Source organism: Sminthopsis crassicaudata, chromosome 2, assembly GCF_048593235.1.
Source record: "Sminthopsis crassicaudata isolate SCR6 chromosome 2, ASM4859323v1, whole genome shotgun sequence".
Classification (NCBI taxonomy): Eukaryota; Metazoa; Chordata; class Mammalia; order Dasyuromorphia; family Dasyuridae; genus Sminthopsis; species Sminthopsis crassicaudata.
The window spans coordinates 330,544,037-330,570,643 of NC_133618.1; the positions used below are offsets into that span (position 1 = coordinate 330,544,037).

Genomic DNA, 26,607 nt, shown 5'->3' on the forward strand with positions numbered 1-26,607 from the left:
TTACAAATACTATCTATGTGATTCTGGGTTTGCCATTTAGCCTATCTGCATCCCGAGGAACTTATTAAGACATTAAGTTACAAGTTAAAAACCAAACCTAAGCCAATACTATAAATTACTGAATTGCTGATATGTATTAGTAGAGTTCTCACACTGATAAAATCTCAGGTTCAGACTATCTTAAATAAATTACAGGTGACAAGTCAAGAATTAGGGTGAAATAAGAAAGAGGAAAAAATAAAGGAACAAACATTGCAGAATAGATAAATGAAAATGACAAACAAATTTTATTTATTCTCTAGCCATCTTTTCTACAGGTCTTATATTCAAACCACTAGAGAAAACAATCTATGATTTTAAGTCTAGTTGGTTGCAGTGAAGAAGAAAAAATAAGCCAAATGTCTTTTGTGTCATTCATTCTCATGGCCAGTCTTACAATCACCAACTTTTGATCTGCTGTTAGTTGTAATTAAAGAAATTTCATAAGCTTGTATGATGGGCTTGAGTTGATTAATAATTTCTTTGTCCGGAATTTTGATGTTAAAGCCCATCATCTTCATAATAGATTCTCTAAAATCCATGAGCTACAAGAGGGAAAAAGTCACACATACAAAAAAAAAAAAAAAAAGAAAGAAAGAAAAAGTAGCATCAGTGGCACAGGATTTTTGACATTTACCTGTTTAAGACAGCTATAAGAGAGCTACCTCTTTCATGAGTAAATGGTAACAGAACATCAAACCAGGTTTTTAAAATAATTTTTTAAGAAAAGTGTTCCTTTATGAAGTCTGGATAAAATGACATATTTTCAAAAATATTACTTAATATTTAATTCAAAATTTACCAGGCATCTATCTTCTTAGCCCAAGGGTAGAGTTTTTACTAGAGTAAATGTAGTCTGTCTCAAATGCCTTAAAGCAGATTTAAATTTTAATAATAAAAATAATAGCTAATGTTTTGATATCTTTTTAAAATAATATTTTATTTCCCTCTAATTATAAGACAATTTTCAATTTTCATTTTTAAAAAAATTTTGAGTTCTAAATTTTCAACCTCCCTTTGTCCCTTTCTTTCCCCCTTCCTGAGATTGTGAGCAATTTGATATATATACATGTTCGCTCATGAAAAAGGCATGTTGTAAATCATGTTTAATCATGAAAAAAGATATTGATATATTGTAAAAGAAGACCATATTCATACAAAAGAAAGAAAATAAAAAACAGTATGGTTAGATTTGCATTCAGACTCCATCTGTTTTTTTCTCTGTAGGTAGATAGCATTTTCTGTCATGAGTCTTTTGGACTTGAATCAGTAAGAATAAACTTCAGCACCTTAAAACTACTCTTAAGACTTTTGAAATTCCTATACAGTTCCTGTCCTCATGGAGTTCACAGTTTAGGAAAAGCTATATGAAACATACAAGCAACTGTAATTCAATTCTTTGTCATGTTTTGTTGAGTCTAACCTCAAAATTTCTTTTGCATTCTCTTCTCTATATTCATGCAACCACTCCTTCATCATCCCTAACTTTCAATACTGTAAGTATCTCCTGGATTCCATTTTGTTGCTCTTCCAATCTATCCTTGACATAGTGCCAAAATAGTTTTCCTAAGGCCAGAAACTATCCCTATCAGTCCTGTTCTCAAGAATCTTCAGGTTCCCAAATTATACTCCTGTGAAAAACATCTTCTGTTCCCATTTGTTAATGCATACTCTGTCTTCAAATTACCTTTTGCTTATCTATCTACACGTTATATCCTACTGTTGTTCAGTCACTTCAGTCATATCAAACTCTTCATGATCCTGTTTGGGGTTTTCTTGGTGAAGATATTGGTATGCTTTGCCATTTACTTCTCTGGGCTTTACAGATAAGAAATTGATTCAAACAGGGTCAAGTGACTTGCCCAAGGTCACACAGCTAATATGTATTTGGGACTAAATTTGAATTCAGGAAGATGAGTCTTCCTGACTTCAGACCCAGCATTCTTTCCACTTTGCCACCTAACTGTCTTATTATATAGGACATGTAGTATTTGGTTAATGTTTGTTGGACTAAATAATACCTTGTATTTCATAAAAAAGCATAAAGTATAATGAAACATTTTAATGTAAAATGGACTTAATTTCATTGTTGTTATATTTTTTCAAGAAAAAACTTTGGGGCATAGATTATTGTCTGTAGGTACCTAATAAATATTGAATTATATTGTAAGAAACATATTTGAAAATACAATGCTATTTTATGGAAACTTTTCATACTAGAAAAGAACAATTTTCTAGGAAATTTGGTCATATAAAAAAAGGAAGAATCCTTGACCAAAAAAGACTGTGAATCCCTAAGCAACACCAGAAACTGACTCTTTTATCAAAACAATGCTAAATTTTGACTAACCCTTTAGACATTAGTTTTTTTAAATGGTTCTTGTTAGAAAGTAGGGAGCAAAAAAGTACCTGTTTTTCTCGTCTTACTACTTCTTCAAGTGCTCTTTTTACTGTATATAGCTCATTAGTGACAGCTTCCAACATTTGATAGGCCATCTCTTTTTCCTCTCTGGCTTCTTGTTCAGTGTAATCTAATGTTGTTTTCAAATTGACTGCTTTTTTAGTTGCCTTCTCTTTAATTGTTTCAACCCTTTTTAAAGATTTCTGGAGCTTTTCAATGGTTTTATCCTGTGGGGAGAGGGGAGAGAATGATTATGATTCTGTGTCTCCTCTATCTGATAGGCAAGTTCTTATATCTTCCCTCCAAAATGCTGGGCAAATATAAAAAAAGGGGAAGGGAACAAGTATTATTAAGTACCTACTAAGGAGCAAAGCACTGAGCTAAACATTTTACAAATAACATCTTACTTGATCCTCCCAAAAGCTATGGGAAATATGTTTGAATTATTACTTCCACTTTACAGTTGAAGGAACTGAGGAGGAATAGAGTTTAGTGCCTGGGGTCACATAGCTAGCAATTGTCTAAGGCTAAATTTGAATTCAGATCTCCCTCATTCTAGGACCAGGGTTCTAGCCATTGTTTTACCTAGTTGTTCACAAGTAAGGAAGAGCTATCCACAATCACAAATATCTTAACTGACAGAAAAACAAAAGAAAAATAGTCATTAAGAATCTACTCGCAATGAAGTAAAATATAAAGTATAAAATGAGGTCCCAGCTTCAAACAGCTATGCTATGTCTATGTCTATGCTAGTCACACAAAGGGAAAGTCTGGTCAGACTATTGCCAGTAAACTACAAATTTCATAGTTGATCCATAAGTATATAGCAATAGCCATCATTCATTTAGAACTTTGTATTATCTACTTTAAGCTTCAAAACAAAAATTATTAGATAAGTAGTAGATCTGTGGTTGCCCCATTTTATAGGTGAGGGGACTAAGGATTGAAGCCTTTTTCATGGTCAAAGAGCTAATAATTCCAATGCAGCTCTGCTTACTATAAGTCTAATTCTCTATGGATTGTGCCAACTGTCTCTGAATTGAATGGTAATATCTAATTTAATGCAGAAGTTGATTTTTGGGGACCTTGGGACATTCAGTGGAGAACTTGAAGAAGGTCCAGAAGAAAACAACAAAATGACTAATAATTTGGAAATTTTCTTTTAAACAAAGAGCTAAAGGGCTCTTTAAACAAATGTTTGTTTAAATGACATAGAAGGGCTTCATGAAATACTAAGAGACAAAGAGCCTGGTTGAGTTTCTGAAACAACTTCACTTATCTCAACTTACTTTGAGGTCATTGACTCTCATCAACTGAGTTTTCATCTTGTGATTTGACAATTTCATTTCACTAAGCTCTTTCTCAAGTTTTTCTACCTTTTCTTCTAGTCTTCCAGTTGTTGAGTTCTGCAAGCTCTTCTCAATATTTAAAAGTATTTGCTGTCTTTTTTCTTTTTCTAATTGCCTGGCTCTCTTGCCAAATTCTTCAGTCTGTGAAGTCTTCATTTGGTTTTTTCCCCTTTGATTTTCTCCCTATATCAAAACAAAGGAATTAGTCCTTAAGAGTATCTTAAAATACTTAATACTTCTGTGATTCTCATATTCGAGTCATAGCTGATCAATATGTAATTTTCTTAAATCAAAGTTAATTTTTTTTTTTTTTTTTTTTTTGGAGTCACACAGCTAGGAAGTGGTGTCTGAGGTTGGATTTGAACTCAAGTGCTCCTGACTCCAGGGTGCCATCTAGCTGTGCCCCTCAAAGTTAAATTCTTTAACAGATATAATTTACATCTACTTCAGAAGTAAACTATGTAGAATATTAGAGAAATAATAAGATGGTCTGGGTTTTGAGTTGCAGATTTTTCTCAACTGCCTAGACTGCAGTTTCTTAATCTCTAAAATCATAATCTTTGCATTCCCTATCCCACAGGGTTATTTTGAGGATAAGACTGGACAATATATGTGAAATGACTTATAACAGAAAACTTGTTATTTCCATAAACTATAACTTCTTATTTTTGGTTCTATTTGTGAAAGGCATGTAAGTACTGGTATGATTAGCATGAAACCAGCCTTTGACTTGATTGGGATGGGATATTATTTCCAACTACTTCATTTAACCACAGAAGCAATGTTTTTATTATTTCTGTTGTCAAGTGAAGTGGTCACTATGACAGAGACAAAATCAAGGAGTCAAACTAGACCCAAATTCATGGAACTGAGCTCCAGGCTGGGGGAACTGAGGAATGGAGTCTTTTTCATGGGCCTAAATAAGACTAGATTCAATCTATGTAACATCAAAAATAATTTTCTCTTTAGCTTACATTGCTTCTATTTCCATGTCACCTTCAAGGAAATCTCAGCATAACATTTGAATATGACAGATACCTGGGTCTCTAGGATAAAGGCACTCAAGAAATGCACACTTTTGTTATAGGATAACCTTTGTTCCTTCCCTCAGAAAATATAAAAAGTATTCACAGGAATCCATAAACAAGCTCTACAATTCTCCTCCCCTTCTGATGAATTCCACCTTTTCCCCAGGCTTGTTAATGTCCTCCAGATTCATGAAAGAGAAAACATGTCATTTGAACTCCCTGTGGAAGGAAATTAATTTGGAATTGCTAGAAAAGAAGTATAATAATATTCTTCTTTCATTCCCCCCAAAACCCAGGCTTAACTCCACAGTTATGGTATTACCTGAGGGCTTTGCTCTTTTGGAAGGGGGTTCTGAGACACAGACCTACATTGGCCAAGTAACACATGGTAATATTAGGGTTCAAAGCTTCAGGTCTTTTGCTCCCCCATTTTTTGGTATAGATTTCCTGCTTCCATGTGTATGACCCTCTTCCCATATCAAGACTACCCCAAAGCTAGGAAATCACATTTTCTTCATAAAAATCTGGATTGTGGGATCATTCTGCCCAAAGAATTCTTCTCCTCTATTTTGCCTTAGAGTATGGGGCTTTCTTCTCAAGCCATATGGTTGATAGCCCAAAGAACTCATGTGTCTTTGACTCAAGAGATATATTAATAGATTCCTGGAGGAGTAATATCCTCCCTTCTTCTACCATTACCCCTCCCTGACTACCAACAGGATTTAAGTTCTTTCTATTATGCCAGGCTACATTCTAGAAAAGAGGGGAAAAAAAGGAAGAAGTTGAATATAAGGTTGAAGACTCAACTCAGGCCTTTAAAGGTCAGCACAAAGAGATCTCTTTGACTTGGAACCCTGGATCCTAACTAGTAAGCCTCCAATTCTCTCAACTGGACTCTAGGAGAATCCAAACCACTAGATGGTGGTAAAGTTTCACCAGTGGGCATATTCATACTCTCCATAAAATATGGATCAGCCCCAAACAAAGGCTTACCACTCTGTAAACTCATCAAGTTGAATAAGAGACCTGACATTTCTACAGTGTTTTAAGGTCTGCAAAGAAGTGTACATAGATTACCTTATGAGAAAAAAAATAGTCCAAACATTTATGTAACAATACTAGAATGGACACTGAAATAATTATTTTTGATGAAGCTTTTGTTGATGCTGAGTTGAATTGGGTTTTGAGAGGGAAGAGGAAGAATATATATATATATATATATATATATATATATATATATATATATATATATATATATATATTCCTAAAGTGTAGCATAAGCCAGCTTTCATTCACAATGAAATCAGAACTTTAGTAGCTCTTCAAATAAAGGTTCATAGTAAAAGAAAAAAATTAATCTGGTAAAAGTAAAATTTTTCCAATCTAACCTTCAAAACATTGCTCCAGATTAATTTTTTTAGTTATATACATAGACTGTTTAAAAATAAATTCATAAAATTTATTGCTAGTGCATTACCTATAAGGTAATCACTTTTTTTGTTGGCACAAAATTTTCTTAGATTAACACTTTCCATTTTCAGGGCACTTAAAAAGCGTTTTAGAACCATTGACTCATTTAAGCCTCACTACAATCCTTTTAATTAGTTAGGTCTTATCATCTCCATTGTATAGAGGGGTAAATCCTAAGAGTTGAAGCACTTTTTTTCAAGGTTACCCAATCCTCTCATGCTGCCTCTCATGATGGCACGAACAACACTGTAAAATGGATGACTTGTAACTGTTTGAGACTTGGTTAAAAGTGGCTTCGTTTGGGGCAGCTAGGGTCACACAACTAGGAAGTGTTAAGTGTCTGAAACTAGATCTGAACTCAGGTCCTCCTGACTTCAAGGCTGGTGCTCTATCTATTGCACCATCTAGGTGCCCCCAAAATAAAATTATTTTTGTTAATATAATTTTTAAAATATTAATTTTTTGCTTGCTATATAGGTGAATAAAGCTTACTTTCTTCTTGTCAAAATCCCATTTCCCTTGAAAGAAGTCATCAGTGGCACCTATCTGTTCCCAGAGCTTCAGGGATTTCTTTTGCTCCAGATGCTTTTCTTCAGTTTGGGATGAATCACATACAGCCTCTTGATAAAGCTGATGCAACTGTTCAATCTGCCGAGTTAGCAACTGTATCTCTTGCTGAAATACATCCGTTTTCTACAGGTAAATGACAAAAGTGGTATTTGTTCCTATAATCCATGTTTTCTCCTTCCTTTCAAAGCCAAACACATATGCAAGTCTGATTATTGTAAGTGAAATATGGATTTCATTATGCTGGAAAGACATTCCCTTAAGAAAATCTGTGGTGTAGATCATTGGTTAAAGTGAATAGGAGAGGTATGAAAATAGAATGCTTCCATTTAAATATAATAACAGAACTATCTAATACATTTTCAGAACACCAAAGAACTCTCCCCAATGAAAAAAGCTAGAATACTAGATAAAAGCAAAACTTTTATGGAAGTTATCTGTAATGCTCATTCAATCCAAAGTAAACATAGTTTTGCTATGATGATTTCAGGATTATGTATAATCTATGTGAGGCTTTTGATTTAACTGTACTGATTAAATTGAACAACCAGTTAAATTTTCAATAAAGTCTTATTGATATTTTAAGGGTTTTTATATAGTAGATAGTTCTAAAGGAAAAAAAGTAAAGACTATTATTATATATTCACAAGATATATTTTCAAGTAAATTTATGGGAGTTCTCTGAAAAGTGATATAAACAGAATTATTGGGTTTTAACAACTGGAAATATGGTAATGTTGACTTTATAGATTTTTACTCCTTTGCTTGCCTGTTATAAAAGTGTAACAACAAAAATGGGTTCATAATTTAAAATGAGGCACACACATTTGCTAAATTAAGAACCAACTTAGACCTTGTGACCAGAAAATTCTAATATGATAACTTTTCTGCCAACATACTCACATAATTCCAAGTCTGTTCATTAGTACTGATTTCTTGTATTCTTTCTCTCACAGCTTCCTCTGTAGCTGGTACAGTGATAAGGGTATTGCTTAGAAGAGTAGCAAGTTGATTGATGAAACTCTGGTACTGGGTCTGGGTAGTTTTTGTTTCCCAATTGAAGGTGAATGGGGTTTGGTCTATTGTTGACATTTGCTTTTCCTTGTAAAGTGAATCATGTTGACATTTATCCCAAACCTTCTGCCCGTTTTTCATTTTGTCTATGAGAATGTTTTCTCTTTCCAAGTTCTTGGCCAGAAAAGCTTCATCACTATCCTAAACATGATAATATATACATTAAATCTCTGACTTTCAAACTGAGTGATTTTGCAGTCATTTTATTACTTACTCTCTTTAAGATTAAAGAAGAATGTTCTATATCTCTTTTCCTGAATATAAAAATGGTCATAGATTTTTATTTGAGAGTACAAGATGATGGATCATGCATAAAGAATTGGTAGAGTCTTCATTTTTAGAGCTGGAAGGATCTTAGATATGATGCAATCTAATCCCTTAATTCTTTTAGATGACAAATTGGATGCCCAGAGCAAGTAAGTAGCAAAAAAATACTGGGCTAAGAGCCAGGAGTCTTGAGTCCAGGACCACTCTTACTTGACTTAAATGAATTATTTAATTTCTATGTAACACACTTTTCCTAATCTGTAAAATAGGAATGAAAATACTTGTATCATCTTCTTCACAGAATTGTTCTTATAAATATACTTCTTATAAAGTAAAATGACATAATAAATGAAAACCTACTTAAAAGGTTCAATACTTTCAAAGTACTATATGAATGGAAATATTTTTGTTCTTAATCATTATCAATGAGGAGACCCAGAGAATCAACAGAGTAGAGCAAAATATCTATCAATCAATGTTCACTTTTTTGAAAGGGTTATTACTAAGTGGAAAAGTAGGAAACAAGCATTTATCAAGAGCTTTTTATGTGTCAGACACCATGCTAAACACTTTAAAATATTATTTCATTTGATCTTCACCCTAGGAGGCATTCATTATAATATCTATAGCAACAGTAGCTTTGGGAGCTATTACTGAATACAGAAGACTTTCTCCTGGCCCTGGATACAACTGGAACTAACAGGCAACTCTATTATCCGTAAGCAGTTCTGGGTTGCAGTTCCAAGATGAAGAGGAGTATGTGTGATCAGTCACAAGATAGCTAGAGCCCTAGTCATAGTTTCAGAGCCAAGAGGAGTACAAGTGCTTGCAGTTGCAGGGGAACAGACCAGAAGATTAATGATCATACCTCTCCCAGGATAATATCACCCGAGAAGTATCAAAAGCTTGCAGACTCTCAGAATTAGTTCTGAAAACAGCATTAAGAAACCTGAAGATTGTACACAGGGTTTCCCCTATCCCTATGTGAGCAAAGCCCAATTTTAAGTTGAAGTTCAAGGTAAAGAAATAAGTAGGGAAAAAAAGGAAAAAAAACAAAAAACAACTTAAGCACAAAAAGATACTATGATGTTCAGGGAAGATCAAGACAATCTTACAAGATAACAACAATGTAAAAAGAGTTACAAGTAAAGCCTCAAAAAAAAAAATGCTAATTGGATCCACAGCCAGCAGGAATTCTTCCTGGAATTCCCTAATGGATATTGATGCAAAAATCTTAAATAAAATATTAGCAAAGAGATAACAGAAAGTCATCCCCAGGATAATACACCATAATCAAGTAGGATATATACCAAGAATGCAGGGTTGGTTCAATATTAGGAAAACTATTAACATAATTTACTATATCAATAACCAAACTAATAAAAACCATATAATTATCTCAATAGATGCAGAAAAAGCATTTGATAAAATCCAATACCCAATCCTATTTAAAAAAAACACTAGAGACTATAGGAATAAATGGGCTTTTCCTTAAAACAGTCAGTAGCACCTATTTAAAACCATCAGCAAACATCACATGTAATGGGGGTAAATTGGAACCATTCCAAATAAGCTCAGGGGTGAAACAAGGTTGCCCATTATCACCATTACTATTAAATATTGTATTAGAAATGCTAGCTTTGGCAATAAGAGAAGAAAAAGAGATTAAAGGAATTATAATAGGTAATGAGGAAACTAAATTATCATTCTTTGCAGATAATATGATGGTATACTTAGAGAACCCTAGAGACTCAACTAAAAAACTAATAGAAATAATCTACAACTTTAGCAAAGTTGCAGAATATAAAATAAATCCACATAAATCATTAGCATTTTATACATCACTAACAAAGTCCAATAGTAAGAGATACAAAGAGAAATTCCATTTAAAATAACTGTCGATAGCATAAAATATTAGGGAATCTATCTGCCAAGGGAAAGTCAGGAACTATATGAGCAAAACTACAAAACACTTTCCACACAAATAAAGATCTAAACAATTGGAAAAAATATCAAGTGCTCTTGGATAAGTCAAGTGAATATAATAATAAAGATTACAACATTCCCTAAACTAATCTATTTATTTAGTACTATACCAATCAAACTCCCAAGTTTTTTTTACTGACCTAGAAAAAATAACAAAATTCATCTAGAAGGACAAAGAATTTCAAGGGAATTAATGAAAAAAATACAAATGAAAATGGGATAGCTGTACCAGATCTAAAACTATATTATAAAGCAGCAGTCCTTAAAAACATTTAGTATTAGCTAATAAATATAGTCGTCAATCAGTGGAATAGGTTAGGTTTACAGGACAGAAGTAGTCAATGACTACAGTAATTAACTGTTTGACAAATCCAATGACCCCAGCTTTGGGGATAAGAATTCACTATTTGATAAAAACTGCTGAAAAAAACTGGAAATTAACATGACAGAAACTAGGTATTGACCCCCACCTAACACTATATATCATGATAAGGTCAAAATAGAATGACATAAACAAATTAGAAAAACATAGTATAGTTTACCTCTCAGATCTGTGGAGGAGGAAGAAATTTGTGACCAAAGAAAAACTGGTAATCATTATTGATCACAAAATAGATAATTTTGATTATGTTAAATTAAAAAGTTTTGGGAAGCAATAAACTGGGAAAACATTTTTATATTCACAGATTTTGATAAAAGCCTCATTTCTAAAATATTTAGAGAACTGATTCAAATTTATAAGGATTCAAGCCAAATTAAGATAAATGAGACCACTACATACCTCTCAGATTGGCTAAGATGACAGGAAAAATGATGAATGTTGGAGAGGATATGGGAAAATTTGGACACTGATACATTGTTGGTGGAACTGTGAACGGATCCAACCATTCTGGAAAGCAATTTGGAACTATGCTCAGAAGTTACCAAACTGTACATACCCTTTGATCCAGCAATGTTTCCTCTGGGATTATATCCCAAAGAGATCTTAAAGGAGGGAAAGGGAACCACATGTGCAAAAATGTTTGAGGCAGGCCTTTTTGTAGTGGCAAGAAAATGGAAACAATGGATGCCCATCAGTTGGCTGAATAAATTATGGTATATGAATGTTATGGAATATTATTGTTCTGTAAGAAATGACTAGCAGGATGATTTCAGAGAGGCCTGGAGAGACTTACATGAACTGCTAAGTGAAATGAGCAGAACCAGGAGATAATTATACACTTCAACAACAAGATTATATGATGATCAATTCTGATGGACTTGGCTCTCTTCAACAATGAGATGATTCAATTGGTTCTAATTGTTCAGTGATAAAGAGAGCGTACTACACCCAGAGAGAGGACTATGAAAACTGAGTGTGGTTCACAACATAGCATTTTCACTCTTTTTGTTATTGTCTGCTTTCATTTTATTTTGCTTCTCTTTTTATTTTTGTTTTTTTACTGGTTTGATTTGATTTCTTATGCAGCACAATAACTGTATAAATATGTATGCATATATTGAATTTAACATATATTTCTACCATATTTAACATATATTGGACTACTTGCTGTCTAGGGGAGGGCATGGGGGAAAGGGAGAATTGGAACACAAAGTTTTGCAAGGAGCTAATGATGAAGAATTGTTCACACATATGGTTTGAAAAATAAAAAGCTTTAATAAAAAAAAAGAAAATATGTTCCAATATCTTAGATCCAGAGAGTAAAATAGAAATTGAAAAAAATCAACCAATAACCTGCTGAAAGAGATCCCAAAATGAGAGCTCCCCAAATCCAGAACTTCCAGGTCAAAGTCTGCATGCAGCCAGAAACAAACAATTCGAATTATCCTGGAGTTAAGGTCACATAAGATTTAGCAGCTTCCACAAAAAATACAGTACTGTGAAAGACATGACTACTCTGATCAATACCATGATCCAAGACAATTCCAAATTACTTATTAGAAAGAAAAATGAGGCAACTAGATAGAGCACAGACCCTGAAGTTAGGAAAACCTGAGTTCAAATCCAGTATCAGACACTTAATACTTCTTAGCTATGTAGTCTTGGGCAAGCTACTTAACCCCAAATGCCTCAGGAAAAGAAAAATGCTATCCACTTCCAGAAAGAGAGAGAACTGATGAACTCTGCATAGAAGTTGAAGTATATATATATATATATATATATATATATATATATATATATATATATATATATATATATATATATATATATATATATATATATATATATATATATATATATATATATATATATATACATATATATATATATATATTCTTGCTTTCTTTTTTGTGTGTGATATGGCTAACATGGAAATGTTTTGTATTATTTCACATGTATAATGATATATAGTTTGCCTTCTTAATGGAGGTGAGGGGGATATATAGGAGGGAAAGAGAATCTGGAACTTGAAATTTAAAAAGAATGTTGAAAAAATAAAAATTTTTAAAAGAGAAAGGTCTAGCATATAAGATTAGGAAAGATAGGCTCACTGTATCAAAACACATTTTGAGCATTGTGTTCAACTCGTGAGAGCTACTTTATAGAAAGGATAGATGAAAAAGCAGGGGTAGGGAACATCCAGTCTGTTGTTATACAAGAATGTATAAGGCCATTTGCTAAAGCAACTAGAGGTAAGAATGAGCTGAAAGGTAGGCATAACCCACTGGTTGGGTTGTATAATTTGATAATTTTATATGGTTCGCACAAGATGTCATAAAAATCCAAATAGTTCCTGGGAGAAAAAAAATGTTGCAGAGCATCCAAAAGAAGGTAACCAGGACAATGAAGGAATGTAAGGTCATACTTTTTGAGGATTAAATGGAAGAATAAATAGTAGCTAACATTTATATAGTTCTTACTATGTACCAGATACTGTGCTAGGTAACTTACTTCACAAAGCTTATCCTTTTTGTTCCTCATTTGTGGTCTAGTAGGTAGGTATTATAATCCCCCATTTTGTAGAGGAGAAACTGAGACAAATATGGGTTAAATGACCTCCCCTGAGCTATCACACAGCAAGTAAGGGAACATGAACTCATATTTTCCTGACTCCAGGCCCAGTGCTCTAGCCACTGAGCTACCCTGTCCTAATGCTCAGAGCTAATGAAAAGTACAATGATACCCAAGCTGCCTCAGAAAGTTTATGGTTTTTTTCCCCTCACAAAAGGATTTCAAAGAAAGTGGGGATGACTACTCAGATTTATTTCAGGTTTGGATTGCATTAGATGGAGTCTGAGGTCCCTTGCAACCTAAAGATTCTGTGATTTGATTATTACACTTTGGTTTAATCATTCAAATTCCAAATCCATCTTTATAATTATCTACCTTTCATGATTACAAGTATGTCATGAGAAACTATCAAATCTTTTGTTGAAATCTTGGTAACCTTTATCTGCAGTGTTCCCATGATCTATAAGTCTAAAAAGGAAATGAGATTCGTCATGAGTTATTCTTCCCTGTTGCTATTGTTCAGTCATTTTTTCAATCATGTCTGACTCTTCATGACCCCTTCTGGGATTTTCTTGGCAAAGATACTAGAATGGTTTGCCATTTTCTTCTCCAAATCATTTTATAAGTGAGGAAATTGAGGCACATGGGGTTAAGTGATTTAGCCAGGATCACATAGTGTCTGAGGCCACATTTGAACTCAGGCAGATGAATCTTCCTGACTCGAGATATATACTCCAGTATCTACACCACCACCCAGCTGCTCAACTGTATTAAATTGATTCCCTAAGCTACTTTATGATTGTGAAAATAACAACAATAGCAATGAGAGTAATAGAAATAGTTGAAGTATAAAAGTAATTTTCACCTAATATCTCATTTATCTTTATAGCAAATGCTAACAAAGAAGAAAGTGTGAGTATTTTTAAAATTTTCTTAATGAGGAAAGCATAATGCAAATTAAAATCTGCAGTATTCTCATGATCCATCAGTCTAAAAAGGAAATGGAGTTAGTTTTGAGCTGTTCTCCTATATTGCATTGTTAAATTGGTTCACTGAGCCATTTCATGATCACAATAATAACAGCGAATCATTTACCTTTATAACAATCCTAAAACAAAAAGAAAAGTATTTTATTCTAATTATCTAGATGAGGAAAACATGATGCAAATTAACTAACTTGACTAAGGCAGATGATAAACTAATTAAACACAGACTATAAACTATAGTCCAAATCTTCTGAATTCTGGAGCTTTTTCTATCCCACTCCAAGCTTTGATTTTGCCTTCTAACACTTGCTTATTTCCAAAGGTGCTTGAGAGATGGGAGAACACCTAGGGATGTTTTTCAACTGCTTTCTTCCAGAGTATCTGATGAATTCCCTTGACACCACAGAAGAAATCCTAGAGGCCCAAATAAAGGAACATACAAGGGATTTGGTTGGTTTGGAAAAGATCGACTAACTCAAGGGTCATTGGACATTTGCTCAGTTTTCTGCAGAACTAGTCACTAGAAATAGGATAAAGATAAAACATAGAAGATTAAATTATTACCTCTTTGTAAATCCATAATGAGTAGAATGTTCTTACCTTCATCCCTAAAATCTCAAAGGGATCATCTGGTCCTTTCACTTCCAGATTCATAAAAGAGGCTAATTTGTATGTGGCATCCACCAACTTTTTCTCCAAGCTGGCTGCTTTCTGCTCTGCCTTTTCTCTTTCAACCAGCTGTACTCTGTGTATGATATTAACAAGTCTTAAACTTATACATTTCTTACATGCTAAATGGAATATTTTTTCCTTTAAAGTAGGAACATTTCCATGAAAGGAATGTGGATTCTTTGCTATGTAAATAGTTGGCAATTTAACTATTTGTGGAAGGAAGCTAGGAATAGCACAAGAAATGCAAAAAAAAAAAAAAAAATAGGTCCAATATAATCATCTCTAAGTGAGATATAAGCATGTGTATGCATAATAAGAAAGGGGAAAATAATATTTATTAACATTTATATAATGCTTTAGGGTTGGAAAGGACTTTACAAATATCTCATTTTATCTTCCCAACAACCCTAGGTACATGCTATTATCTATATTTTACAGATGAAGAAACTGAGGCAGAGAGAGGTTAAATGAATTGCCCAAAGATACATAGCTCCTCCTCAATTGGGCTGCTATATACAAAACCACTTGAATCAAATGGTAACTTTTCATTCCCTATGTACTCAAATTCTTTTCTACACATTATCCTCAGGAAAAACACAAGAGCCTGACTACTTCCAACCATTTCTATTCCACCAGTTTTCAGCATCAAGAAAGCATCCTGATGTTCTTTTATGATCCCAGGAGAGCAATCTACTACTAACTCTGTGCCCTTTCCACCCTATTCCACAAAAACTTCTGCTGGCCATTTTCTTTCTCATTTAAACTGTGACACACTTCTAAAAGAACAATAATTCAACATAGAGAGAGCATTCAAGCACTTGGTGAAAATGTAAATAGTGACTCACATTATACTTTTTTTTTTTAAATTACAATTTTTATTGAAGCCTTCTCTATGCCAAATGGAAGAGCTATGCAGTTCCAGACATGGCACTAAAGTAGAGATCAAGCTGCTACAAGATGTGATTTATCTTCAAGAAATGATCTGCCACATAAGGATCATTCTAATGATAGCTGCCTTTATGGGTCCTTTTTTCTGGATTTTGTCACTCTAGTTTCAGACTGTCTGGACAACCAGACACTTTTTATCCTCCTATTGGCCCTTACACTTAAATTGATCTCTTGATCCCAATAAAAGTTTGGTTCTCAATTCAATTTTAGGCTCTTAAGTATTTTTCTCTTCTAAAACAGTTTGGAAAATGCAAGTCTCAGAAGAAAAATCAGACTGTTAGATGGTGTGACATATAGAACACAATTCAAGTAACCAGTTTGGACAGAATCATTTCTAGGCCTCCTCTTGCTGATTAAGATGATAGTAATTCCTAGGATTTCTTCAAGTATATCTGGGCTATAATCCACCCTCCAACACCCAACACCCATCCCACACACAAGAGACAGAGAAAGAGATGAGAGACAGAAAGAGAGAAAGAAAGACAGACAGAGAGAGAGAGAGAGAGAGAGAGAGAGAGAGAGAGAGAGAGAGAGAGAGAGAGAGAGAGAGAGAGAGAGAGAGAGAGAAAGAATGGTTCTCTATTCTCCTATTAACAGCCTGGGGCATAGTTTCAAATCTTTTATCTCTATACCCAACAAAAACTGGAATAAACATTTTACACAAAACTGAATCCAAAATCATGTGCAATTTAACCTGATTTAAACTCAATGATTGGTAGTAAGTATGGAGATCTTGGGATATTATTAAGCTGATAAAATATTTTACAGAATGAAGGAATTTTTTAGAAATAGTAGAGACCTTAAGCATTCAACTCTCTCCTTTTATTGATGAGGAAATTGAGTGTCAGAGATAAAATAATTTGCTGAAGGTCATCAAGCAGTAGGAGCCAGGTCTCTTCCATACATCTACTGAAAATTTCACCATTATCACCTAAGGTATCGGATACCAATTAGAAATACTTGCCTTAGACGACTTTCAAGTTCTGCAACTCTTTCACTTAAATCCCAGTTCCCTTTTTCAAGATTCAGAATGCTGGCATTTTTCAAAGACTTTATTCTGGTGGCCGAAGCATTGATTTCCTCCAGATCCCTGATATGATCTTTCAAGGACAGAATCTGGGAGGATTGTATGGCATTATTCTCTTTGTAATTTTCCAGCTCAGATTTCATCTCTTGCAATGATGTTTCTTTTGTGAGAAGCCTAGTTTGAAGATTCCTTACCTACATAAGAAAAAAATATTATTAGCCTTCATCCCAGAAATCTTTAAATAGCCTTTTGTTGTAACTTTTAGAAATTCGTCACCAGCAAGTAGATACTTAAAATAAGTTAGCCATATTTTAAAAATAAAATCAATGAAAATAAACATCATGAGTAAAATTATTCCTATTAACACTATTACTACTACTTAGTGTGGACTAAACAGAGCTCACAATTGCTATTTTATTTAACAGAACCACAGAGATAGGAAGCCCCAGAGCTCATAGCCTAATTTACATCTAACTAAATTATTTCTCAAATATCTGTAAGTGGTCATCTAGCCTCAGTTTAAAGACCATTAGGCTCATCCCACTTTTGGCCAACTTTATTAAGAAGTTGTTTTTTGTTTTGTTTTGTTTTTTTACATTAATGTTTTTATACTTTTTTACATCTCATTTTTACATTGTTTTTATATAAAATACATTTTATATGACGTGTGTACGTATGTCACATACATAATTTTTTTACATTAAACCATTTCTCTAAATTTTTTCATCTATGGACCAAGCAGAACAACTTTAATCCAATGGTGAGTCTTCAAGTATTTCAAGATAATTACCATTTTGTTTAACCCTAATGTGGAATAATCTTACCATTCTGGTTATAGTTTTTTGGATGTGTTGTTTCTAAAATGTGGTATCTAGACTTGAACACAGTACTTCACATTTGGACTGACCGTGTTGTTTTGGACTCTTATGTCTCTTCTAGTTATTCCTAAAATAACTTAAATCTTTTGGACTGTTGTCACATATAACATACAAAATATAATGGTTCCAAATTTTAGGGGAATTTCCTTCTATCACAGAAGGGAAAGAAAAGGGCACATGTGATGTTTTTCTCTAATAATAATAATAGCTAACATTTACATAGCACTTACTATGCATTGTGCAAAGAACTTTATAATTATTATCTCATCTGATCCTCACAGCAACTCAAGGAGGTTGTTCAATGACATTCAACTCTTTGTGACTGAGATTTTCTTGGGAAAAATAGGGAAGGATGAAAAACAGGAAATATATCTAAAGAAATCTTTAGTCCAATCTGGGAAGTACTTCACTCAAAGCACCACAGACAGCTAGCTCTTTATTTATACCTTTCTTTTGAAAATTCTGGAAGAGATTTCACAACCATACTGAGAGTTGTTTATATATATAAAAACAACCCTCATTATGGTTGTGAATTTTATATATATATATATATATATATATATATATATATATATATATATATATATATATATATATATATATATATATATATATATATATATATATATATATATATATATATATATATATATATATATATATATATATATATATGGTTGTGAATTTTATATATATATAATTACTTAAGTTTGTTTTTTTTTTGCTAGACCAATTTATTTATTGGTATAAAGAACTCACATAAGAAATACATCTACTAATGAAAATCAATAGCTCCCCTTCAACTTAGAGAAGTGCCTGGGACACCCAAGGTCTAGTATGTTTCAGAATTAGAACTTTCACCCAACTTTTTTTTTTACTTCAAGGCCAACAAATCAATCAAAAAGTATTTATTAAATTCCAGGCACTGTGTTTGGCACTGAGGTTACTAGTATAGAGATAAAGCAATATGTCTCTGTTTATAGATAAAAGAATATTGATATTAGACTTACAGATGACTTCCATAATGTAAGCCTATAATATAATTTAAGCCAGTCATGCTATGGCATGCTATATCCTGACTGACATCTTTCGTTTTATTTTGGATAAAGGTAAAGATGACTATGAGCTCTTTGAACTCAACAACTAAGGAAATGGTCACCTTCCTAAACATAAAATGATTGGGCCTCCTATGTTAGTCATTATTAGCCCTGAATTTCCTATATCCCTCTCTCCTCAAATGTTCCTCTCTAGACCCTTTTTTTTCCTTTTCTTTCCATTCTTTTCTTTCCCTTCTCTCTCTCTCTCTCTTCCCCTACCTTATCTTGCTCAATAAGTTTTTTTTTCTTTTTTACTCTCTTTAAAATATATGATTTAGTATTTCCAGAGAAAGGTACCTCAACTTCTTCCAATTAATTTCCTTTTCTATGACCACCCCCCATAACCATCTGCCTTTTTAGGATAAGTCATAATCTCACCTCATAATAAATAAAAAGGATGTCCTTTCTAACAAACTGTTTTCTCCTTTACTAGCCCCATGTACAAGATTTACCAAGTTCACTCTTTATGAACAACATTAATAAATCTTGAGAGTTGATCATCTCAAGAGTAATAGGTTATCAGAACTTATCTTGGGAAAAAATTTTAAATCTCTGCTTCCCTGTGTCTGAGCAAGTGAAAAAAGTCTTCTAAATGAAGGAAAATTGAGCCACCACTGCATTTAGTTGGCCCTTAACTATGAAACCCTAATCTAATTTTCCAGTTTAAAATTTCTTTATTAGACTGAGTGTGATCTTGAGAACTAGTAAGAGAGGAGAAAAAAAGACAAATTTGCTTTTACTTGACATTGTAAAAGGACATTTGCTTTATAACCAGAAAAAGGTCAGGAACATTTTGTTACTGGAAGAAATTGCATCAATTACAAGCATTGTAACCTAACAGGAAAGAATGACCTAGGTGCTTTGCCATAGATTTTTACTTTAGACTGCATTTCGGGAAAAAAATAAGGACAGTCCCTTTTTCTATCTTAAGAAGTCTAATAGAAAAATAAAATTAGATAAAATGTACTGTATGCTTGTGATATATACAGAATAGATCTTATGTTAATATTCTATCAATATAAAAAATTGACATTTGCAGAAAGCACTTAAACTGTGCATATCTCATTTGATATGAAGTCTTATAATAAACATTGGAGATAATAACTCATTTTACAAATAGGGAAACTGAGGTTCAGAATTATTTTAGGTGATATGCCCATGGATAGCTAGTATGTGTCAGTGGCAAAACTGGATGGACTTTACAAGGGCACTAACCCTGGGAGACCAGTAGAAACCAAAATCCACCAAAGAACAACTTCTTGAGGACTGTACAAAGGGAGAAAAGACACCAGGTGCAGTGTGGTATTCTTTTGTCACATACACTCTCTTAAGTTTGAGCCTACTTTCTCCAGGTTTTATATGTACTTGTGGGAGTGTGTGCCAGGCTTATGCAGAAGAATTGTATCAACTACATATACTTACAATATATACCATATTAGTAAAAACCTTTTTCTATAAACTAATCAGTTTCAGCTGGCTAATTGATAATTGAGGAAACAAACTGGATAGGGGCAATTGCACTACAAAACTATCCTGATCCCTCAGACTTACTCTAAGACAGAGTAATTCACTATCCTCTGGGAACCTAGCCAACAAATGCAAATGAGAGCTGGGACAGTGAGTTTGGAGTTATAGAGCGCTGGAAAACTACATTGCAATACAATATTTTATGATATTGATGAAATATAACATTTTAAAATATTGATGAAAGCTATCCAAGAAACAAGATAGGGTTTCCATGGGTTGCATTCTATCCATACCTCATATTGTGTTGGACACTCCTATTAGACACCGTTAGGTGTCTGATTACAGAGAAAATTACTGATTATCAATTTATTGATTACTAGCTAATTAATTATTAATTATCCAAAAACCTTGTCTCATGATCTTTTCATTCATCTCATATTTTATTTTCATAACAATCCTGGGAGATAGATGCTATTATCTTCATTTTACAAATGAGGAAACTGAAGCAAATAGAGATTAAATGACTTTCCTGGGATAAAAAGCTAGGAAATATTTAACTGGATTTGAACTTAGCTTTTTACCAAAGCCAGTAAGCTCTCTATTCACTGAACCACATAGATCTTTTTCATAGAACCTTGGAATTTCATAGAGGACAAGTAGAAAGCCATTATACTAAAACATCTGGAGGTAGGATATAGTGTAAGTTTCAGAATTCAGTAATGCTACTCTATTATTAACAATTCTACCAAGCAAAATATTAGTAGGATATGATATTTAAGTAGCTGATGTATGAGCAGCTAACACAGAATAAACATAAAGGCAATTTATGAAAGAAATTAAAACATCAAAGCAACTTTTACCCTCAGATTAGGAATAGATTAGTCTGAAAAAACATAGCAGCAAGCCAATTAGCCTGTCATGGCAGTGACTAAAAATGGGATAACTTTTTTTTTGAGTTGTGTCCAACTCTTTGTGAGCCATTTTGGGGGGTTTTCTTGACAGAGATACTGGCATGGTTTTCCATTTCCTTCTTCAACTCACTATTCAAATAAATTCAAGGACTACCTTGCTTATTTTTATTTGTATTCACTGGGCTTAATCCAGTCCTAGAACATAAGCACTTAAAGCTTTCTCATTCTTTCACTAGCTTTATTTCATCAATTTGTTTGGCAATACTACTCATAATTTTCTGTCATTCTCCATAATGTTTTATAAATTATTGAAATGAATTTATTTATTGAATTCTTAAGTGGCATTGCATATGTTTGCAATATCTTTCTTCATGAGAAAGAGATAAAGAGATAAAAGTGTCTGTGGTGATTTCTGGACCTTTTGGTCTTCTTGCTTGGAAAGCAGTTTTGTGTATGTTGTCTCTAAGCAATGGTATCATTATTTTGGTCCACGTCTTATTTTTCAGATTTGATAGCCTGTTTAGATATATTCTCATCTTTATCCTTTCTATTTTGTATTGATTTTGGCTTTTGTGCTAGCAATCAATGTTATGACTAAACACAAATAGCTCATTCTGAAATAATTCCTAAATTGGCAACCAGATATTTTCTGTATGTTAAGATATAGTTCATTTTGCATTTTCCAGTTAAGATGATGAAGGAAAAGTCTTGAAAAGAGCCGAGCTCTTCATAAACCTCTGAAAAATTACAACAATAGAAATACTGAGAAGAAAAGCAGCTTTTAAGAATATTCCTAGAGGGGCAGCTAGGTGGTGCAGTAGATAGAGCACCAGCCCTGAATTCAGGAAGACGGGAGTTCAAATGTGATCTCAGACACTTAACATTTCCTAGCTGTGTGACCCTGGGCAAGTCACTTAACCCCAGCCTCAGGGGGGAAAAAAAAAAAAGAATATTCCTAGAAAAAATAAAAATCAAACACAACACAAAATGAAAAAAAATAAGGGCTGACTCAATTTTTAAAATGGAACAATGGAAATAACTAATGTACCAAAAAGAATATTGATGGGGAAAGAATCAAGACAGAACCTTAAATGTATGTATTACTCTTTTAGTATATTAATCCAAATTTAATACTAATATGAAAATCAGAAGACAAAATTGAAGAAGCACTTGTAAAAGTAAAAAATCATGACAATTGCTGAAGTTAAAAATAAATTCTTTTGAAAGATTATAAGAAAATATTCAACCTTAGTCAATTTCTTAAATTAGTAAACTGAGTTTATTCTATTAATATCATTATATATAATCTTTATATATAATATGAAAATCATATATATATGCATATATATATATATATATGATATAAAAGTTCCCTAGAAAGTTCAATTTAGGAGATGATATTCTTGACAAATGCCACTCATTCTAGCATTCAAAGGAATCTGATATTGGTTTTGCATTCATTTAATGAAAACTACAATTTTTTTGTTTATTTGTAAGCCTTGTTCCTGAAACCATCATTCCAGAAAGCAACCCAAGGAGGAGATGGGTTCTGTCAATTACTTATTAAGGAAAAATTTCTCTCAAAAACTGTGTATTAAAGGATTCACACACCTCTGTCTGAAGACTCTTGTTTTTCACCAGCAAGGCTGCATAGTCTGTATGGACTGGGTCGGCTCCCCTTTTGAAGTACAGCATATGATTTGGAGAGGAAACTGCTTCAAGGGGTGGGTCAAAAGAAGACTGAAAAGAGAAATGCAATTCAAGAATTTGATCTTTTAACACCAACTTTATGGATAGAACTAAAAATTTACTATTCCACCACAGTCTTTCAAACAAGAAATATTACTATTCTTCTCTGTTAACCTAGCACACATTAACATTCCCTCCCCAAAAAGTCCTATCCTGACTATTCAGCACAGGGTCCTTAAACAAGATGACTGAGACACACAGTTAACACTTGTTAACAACAATGCTGGTTAACTTTACTTGACCTAAAAATGAATGTGTCCACCTACATACATTTATGAGGTAAAAAGGACCATGGAAATTTATATGGAAAATCTAAGGAAAATTTGTCTAACATCCAATAAAAGTTTTGCAGTGCTTTTAAGATGATTAAATGATCCCATTTAACTCTAGGGATCATAGGATTTGAAATTGGAGAGGACTTTACAGGGAGAAAATGAGAGAATATGTGAGAAAAGTGAGGATGAAAGATAGGAAGTGGCTGGCTTATGTTGTTCAATCTCCATCTAATTTAATTAGAAACATTTACATATTAGAGCTAATGATTATTATTATTATTATTGTTATCATCATCATCACCATCACCACCACCATCATTGTTATGAGCCAGTTTTATATTTCTCTGCTTATTTGCCAAGATGTTTTCTTTTATTCCAAGAGCTCCTCCTAATGTCAAATAAGAGAAAGAACAATTTCTAAACTGTCAGTTATATTAATTTTTTTGTTTTATGAAACTAAAATAAAAGGAAAAATATTCTAAAATACTAAATAAAATATTCTAAAAAGCCATCAGAAGATGAATTGATTACATGAAACTTGGTGAAATAAAAATTTCAAACCCCCAAATACATTTCCCTAAAGTTATTAGTCTTCAAGATTGTAGGCTTATTAAAGGCTAATAAAACTGCAATGACCAACCCCAATTGCCTTAGCAAAAAAGAAAACAAAAGCAAAAACAAAAACCTATAATGACCAATACTGGTATTATAGAACAGATAATCAAATATTCCTCTCAAAGAGAAAGAATATAACAAAAGCAGAATATAGATTATGTTATCAGGTTAGATTTCAGTTATGATTAATTTTCCTTAAATGATTTTGCGTGTTACGAATCAACCTGAAATACTTTAGGGACTCTTTGTGGCTTCTGACTTGAACTACCCAAGGATCTTAGAAAATTCAGTGCTTTGTTGTTGTTGCTGCTGTTGTTCAGTCATTCAGTTATGTATAACACTATGCAGCAAGATTCCACTGCCTAAGAGTGCAAAAGTGGGAAGAAGCTAACCCTAACAAAAGTTCCAATTCAGGAAAGTCTGAAAATATGAGTAAATATATAAACAGATGACACTGACAAAAAAATAAATTTTATGGAACTATGGATGTCTAAGATACAAAGAAGAAGATAATAACTCCATAATGTTTTGAGAGAGGAAGAGAAGGCGTAGAAGGAGGAGGAGGAGGAGGAAGAAGAGAGAAAGAAGGAGAAAAGGAGGAAAGCAAGTGAAGGAGGGGGATAACAATGACTTGAAAAATTCTAGAGGAGAAGACTGACCAAATTCACTTTTGGGGAAGACTGAGTTGAAATTGTAGGGGGATTTTTTTATGGCCAATTACATAAATATTATCTTTTGTTTGCTGGGTGTTCTATGCTCCACAGTTGTATTTGAGCAACTATTAAGAGTTTAGAACCCAAATTTTAAAGCCATCAACCAAGCACACAGCAATAAAATAGGGACAACAGTGAGAACATTAAAATATTAAAAAAAATTCAGACTAAGCACTTTTCAGTCCTGAGTACTGCTCTTGCTTCTCTTTTGACAACTCAGGAGATTCTAATTATTTATGCTAAAGTGAAAAATTACAAAAAAGAAAATGAATTATACCAGTAAAAAATTCTGTTTGTTTTGTTTTTTCCTTTTAAAAATTTTGTTTAACTTAAAAACAAAATAAGAAAAAAAAATCATTGTCACGTGCCCAGCAGAACATCAGAGAGAATTCAAAATATGTAACAATACATTTCTATTTTGCAAAAACATATATAATAATAGAAGACATTATATTCACAACTATCCATCTTTTCTTTGCATTAATACATTATTTAAAAATATAGAAAAATTAAGTTTGGATTGCAAATTATCTCAACAATATTCAGAACTATTTTTCAGAGATCTTGTGGAAATATTTATTTGTTTTCTTAAAGTCTTTTAATGTCTCTTAAGATATCTGTAACTTAGAGAAGATGAGATAGCAAGAACAATGTTTTTCCTGTGTGATCTTTTTTAAGTCACTTAATTTCCCTAGGTCTCAATTTTTTCACTTATAAAATGCAGGGATTGGATCATATAAGTACTAGGGATATGTTAGTCGCTATATCTATAATCTTAAGATCCTGATATCCTAAAGGGATTAATTTGTATTAATGTATTAATTCCAATCAAAAAAGGTCTTCCTCTGACTCAATCTTTTAGCCTCAATCATAACTGCATTAAATGGGCTACAGCATATTATCAAAGGAATAATGCCTATCAGAAGCATCATAATAGATTTCAAAAAGAGATGTACAGTTTGAAAAGTAGGTAGTATCTCAACTTACAAAAACAAGGAATGAAATAGATAGCCCATGTGCTCCATTGCTAGATAAATAAAATCAAAGAGACCTAGAATAAGTCCTGAGCATCTTGAGTGGATCACCTGATTAGAATTTATTCTTATAAATGACAAGCCACATATGTTGAGAAGGTGCAGCTGGGATGCCATTTACCACAGAAGGAACACTCAAATGGATGAAAGCACAAATCCATCAAAATAGGAATACACTAAAGAGGTAGAATGATGATAAAAATAATACTTGGAAACAGAAAATTTGTATTCATATCTTGGCTGTGTGACTTTGGGTAACTTCTAATTTGTATAACTCACTTATAAACTTGTTTCCCTATCTGTGAAAAATATCTGTGAAACAATAATTATAATATACCTAATCTCACAGAATTGCTTCAATAATCTAATGAGAGTAGACAGTAGAAAAGAGTCATTGAAGGACTAGAGAGGAATGATTGCTAAAAGCCAGTATTAAAAGCAAGGTCTTCAAGACTGAATTGAATGCTCATCATTAGGAGCATCCTTCTTCACTTGTCTCCTCTACTGATTCCAATCCAAAATTCATCCTGTACAGTCAGTGGATTATCTTTCCCCTTTTCTCCATCTCTCTTTAACCTCCTCAGTATAACCCATCCTAAATCCTTTTTGGGCTGCTTTACTACTAAAATAACTTTAAAAAGACATCAGTTAGCAACCTCAGTTCTTTCTGGTGAAATAGAAGAATACCATCTACCTTTCTCAATGTCTTCCTAACACATGACATTATCACTATTGTCTGACCTTCTTGTACAGTATCAATACTCCTGATGGGGGTCTTGACATTTCCCCTGGCCTACCCCATTCCTGAATCTTTAAAACTTTAAGTTTTTCCATCTACATAATAGTTGAACTTTATGTATTGTTACCCTCAATTAAAGTGTGAATTAGGAAGTATGTTTTACATAACAATACATGTATAAATTATATCAAATTGACTACCATGTTTGGAAGGGGGAAGGGAAGGAAAGAGAAAATTTGAAACTCAAAATTCTATAAAAATGAAAGCCAACATTTTTCTTAACATGTAGCTGGGGGATAATAATATTAGAAAATTATCACCTTTAATGGACTTAAGATAGGTAGGAAAGGAGGTAAAAGGAT

At 33.0% G+C, this 26,607-nt stretch overlaps 1 protein-coding gene across 1 annotated transcript in view; it reads right to left on the minus strand.

Annotated features, from left to right (window-relative positions):
- Window positions 1-264: 264 nt before the first annotated feature.
- LOC141556356 (coiled-coil domain-containing protein 170-like) overlaps window positions 265-26,607 on the minus strand; it is a 30,487-nt gene continuing 4,144 nt past the window's right edge. The window contains exons 3-10 of the mRNA XM_074290352.1: window positions 22,732-22,860; window positions 16,705-16,961; window positions 14,721-14,865; window positions 7,758-8,069; window positions 6,780-6,980; window positions 3,730-3,972; window positions 2,449-2,667; window positions 265-584 (exon numbers count right to left, since the gene is read on the minus strand). Of these exons, the coding sequence (XP_074146453.1) occupies window positions 411-584; window positions 2,449-2,667; window positions 3,730-3,972; window positions 6,780-6,980; window positions 7,758-8,069; window positions 14,721-14,865; window positions 16,705-16,961; window positions 22,732-22,860 (1,680 nt within the window). The 3' untranslated portion in view covers window positions 265-410. The remainder of the gene's footprint in view (window positions 585-2,448; window positions 2,668-3,729; window positions 3,973-6,779; window positions 6,981-7,757; window positions 8,070-14,720; window positions 14,866-16,704; window positions 16,962-22,731; window positions 22,861-26,607) is intronic.